The sequence below is a fragment of the Metarhizium robertsii genome (assembly GCF_000187425.2).
Source record: "Metarhizium robertsii ARSEF 23 chromosome Unknown MAA_Scf_3, whole genome shotgun sequence".
NCBI classification, from domain to species: domain Eukaryota; kingdom Fungi; phylum Ascomycota; class Sordariomycetes; order Hypocreales; family Clavicipitaceae; genus Metarhizium; species Metarhizium robertsii.
The window spans coordinates 599,839-602,984 of NW_011942171.1; the positions used below are offsets into that span (position 1 = coordinate 599,839).

General features: G+C 43.5%; 1 protein-coding gene across 1 annotated transcript in view; it reads right to left on the reverse strand.

Annotated features, from left to right (window-relative positions):
* Window positions 1-2,859: 2,859 nt before the first annotated feature.
* Window positions 2,860-3,146, reverse strand: part of MAA_00394 (restless-like transposase) — a gene marked incomplete at both ends in the record, with an annotated part of 2,024 nt that continues 1,737 nt past the window's right edge. The window contains one exon of the mRNA XM_007818392.1: window positions 2,860-2,987. Coding sequence (XP_007816583.1) covers window positions 2,860-2,987 — 128 coding nt within the window. The remainder of the gene's footprint in view (window positions 2,988-3,146) is intronic.

Consider the following 3,146-nt stretch of genomic DNA (forward strand, 5'->3'; position numbering starts at 1 on the left):
CCAGTGACCGACCTCGTGGGTAGTCGTAATCCTATCATTGACCGCCCGAGCAACTATCATGCACCCATCAGACCTCACGTCGTCTTCCGACATCTTATTGTCGTCGTGAGTTGTGATGTGACTGATGTCTATAGGCCTTCCTCTGTTGTCAAGAAAAATGGTGGGGAAGGAACATGTACCGACGGTATAGGTGTTTCCCCGCTCATTGTCTATAGATGATATGTAATAAAGATTCAAGTCTGCGTATCCTCCTCCGCGCAACTCGTTCTTCATTGCTTGTTCGTCTTTGAGGGTAGCCCAGTCCTGATTTTCCGTATAGCTAATATCAGTAAGGGTAAATGAGATTCCAGAACCGCTAAAATGTCTATTCATATCTTCTATTTCTTTTATAATATGACTCTGCTATCATATAGTTTAGTAAACAATAGTGTACGATCCAATGAAACTTAAAACGTACCTCAACAAAACCGCCTCGGGGAGTTTTATCATAGTATACAACATGAGCGAAAACCCTAAAGTTGAAATTCTGTTGTGTTTGGCGTCGTGCAAGGGAAGAATTAGAGGCTTGTAGAGACTTGGAAAATTGTAGAAACTCTGGGCTTGGCTCTTCTTCTGCGCACTCAGCTAGTGCTTCATTATTGTGTGTATGTATTGCGCTTGTTTTGACAATATTTGCCATTAGTATGACAATTACAAAAGGAAGAAAATACATGGTAGAAATAAATATTTGCCAGATACTTATCGAGAGGTGCACAAATTGACAAGGTACGTGAAAAGTTTTCACTGAAAACGAATGGTAAATGTCTTGAAAGGCTCAAATCCGCATATTTATAACTTAGGGACCTTTTTTTTTGTAATGAAAGCGCGCATTTATGCTATTTTCTTTCTTAGACACGTGCGGGATAGATCAAATTGCATGATCTTTAATTTTAAGTCTACGTGAGGTGATCCTGCACAAATTAGCACCTATTTTTGTTATCGTAGATATTATTAAGCTAGTATGGATTTCACCACGAGTCAAGCATACAGTACATCCCATGCTTTGATGGCTACCCGTAACAAAGCAGGGGGGTATATAGCCAATCAATTATAACATAGCGAAAATGTTCATGCAAGCCTAATTTCCCATAGACTTGTTGAGCTCTTCCGAAGACGGATGCCCTCCCGGTAATAAAGTTAATATTATAAGCCCAGATGCACATCTTTCTTACTAATGCAAACTCCACACCTTCCTCGACAAATTACTACAAAACAGTTGGATGATATTGTCTCTATTAATTTGAACACGCAACCGTTTTGCCATCAGGGTAGCAAGAGGAGCAAGCAGATAGTCATGAATAAGAATTACACCCGCGCGACGCGACTATAACCCTACCATGAAAGGCTCAGCTCAGTTGTGTATAAATCTTAGTAATTTTAATATTCATATTATAGCCAAAGCCAGCATATAGTAGAAGACAGACTCTATTAAAACGCACCCAACTCTCAACCCGCAAGCACCCGACCCGCTTTCAGCCACATCCAGCCACAATAATACCCGGTATCGCCCGACTGGAGCGATTCTCAGCCAATAATGTCACTCCATTTCAGCCAGGTCAACTCTTAAGTACAGCTCTCAAGTACGGTGGCAATTTTGCAGCAACTGCAGAACTCGTTAATAGGAAAAGGGACACAGAGACACGAAGAAACTAAGGAGTTCAATTCTCTTATAGTAGAGCAAGGCTCAGATTACATAAGGTCGTTGCTGTAAAAGGAAATGGGACAACATAAGGTCAGGAGGAGAGCATTTCAGCCCCCATTAGATAAAGAAATCTGCAGAAGAACTCTATAATAACTAAAGGTCTCACACTTTAACACATTATTCGAAAAGGTTGGCTAGATTTCTTATCCTGAATTGCTCACACAGGCGATGTCGGATGCAGTGTGGCTGAAAGTGGGGGGAGTGCGTGATTGAGAGTTGGGTGCGTTTTAATAGAGTCTGTCTAGTAGAAAGGTCAGCAGGCGTATACTCGCGAGGAGTCATCGCTCGGAGTGAGCAAAATCGAGTAATTAAGAATGCTCAGAATTGTCACCAGCAAGCCAGGACAATGATCGCTGCTGTACCAAATCCCTCGCGTCTGTACCGAGTAATAACTTTGCTTGGCATGTCCGACTTGCAGTTCAACACTTCGCTCCACACTGCTCCTCAAGAGTATGACTTTGGGGGATTGCGTCACCCCAACTCCACACCCTTACTTTTCTGCTTCAAGATACCGAACCATCCCCGGGTCACCTGGGGGCTTTCCATATTAGCGCCGGCTAAGAGAGAAAGGCCGACAATGTTCTGACTATAACTAGTTGACTATCGCATTGTCTACAGATTGTGAACTGCAATAAGCTCAACATTGCTAATGTAAAAGGGGGATAATAGATCGGTTTGATTGACAAAGTGTCCGTTGTGGTGATAAAGCATCACCCTTGGTTGGTGCGAGTTCTATGAGGTGCCAATGAAATGGGGCGTGGCACGAGTAATAATTTTTGACCTAAATATCGGCACAACCCTGGTAGTAAATTAAGTGGAGCATCGTGAAATCTAACACGGGATTCAGGGGCAGGGGGTAGATTTTTGTTCCACGAAGAGGTAGGTGACATTTCCGGTTTTGTCAAAACTACCCGAAAGGGAATATTAGGTGCCGCCTCAAAGTTCTGATTCGGCGATTGTCGGCCGTCGAAAATGCCGGTTTCCGTTTGCTTAGACGAGTACTCGTGCCACGCCCCACTTTAATTAGACTACATCCCACACCGTGAAACGCCAAAGGCCGCAGCTACAAGTCGCTACACGCATAAGCTTGGCAGCCTTCTATCATGAATTTGCAGAATCTAACCTTGCAGGGATAAATTACCTAGAGCTACATTACGCTTCAGATGTGAAGCCGGAAATGCCGAAAGTGTTCCAGGTTCACCACTGGTAGCCTTAGAATCATTATTAGTGCCAATAAGCAGGTAGTCTAGGCATAAAGTAGGCATGCGCCATCCTTGGAGGGAGCGCGGAGGATTTGGCGAGCAAAATGAATTTAGAGTCTTGGATGATTAGTCCGGGGTCACGAATGTGGCAACACATGGTGAATGCATAGATGAATTGAAGGCCAGGGTGGCGATCAACTCAA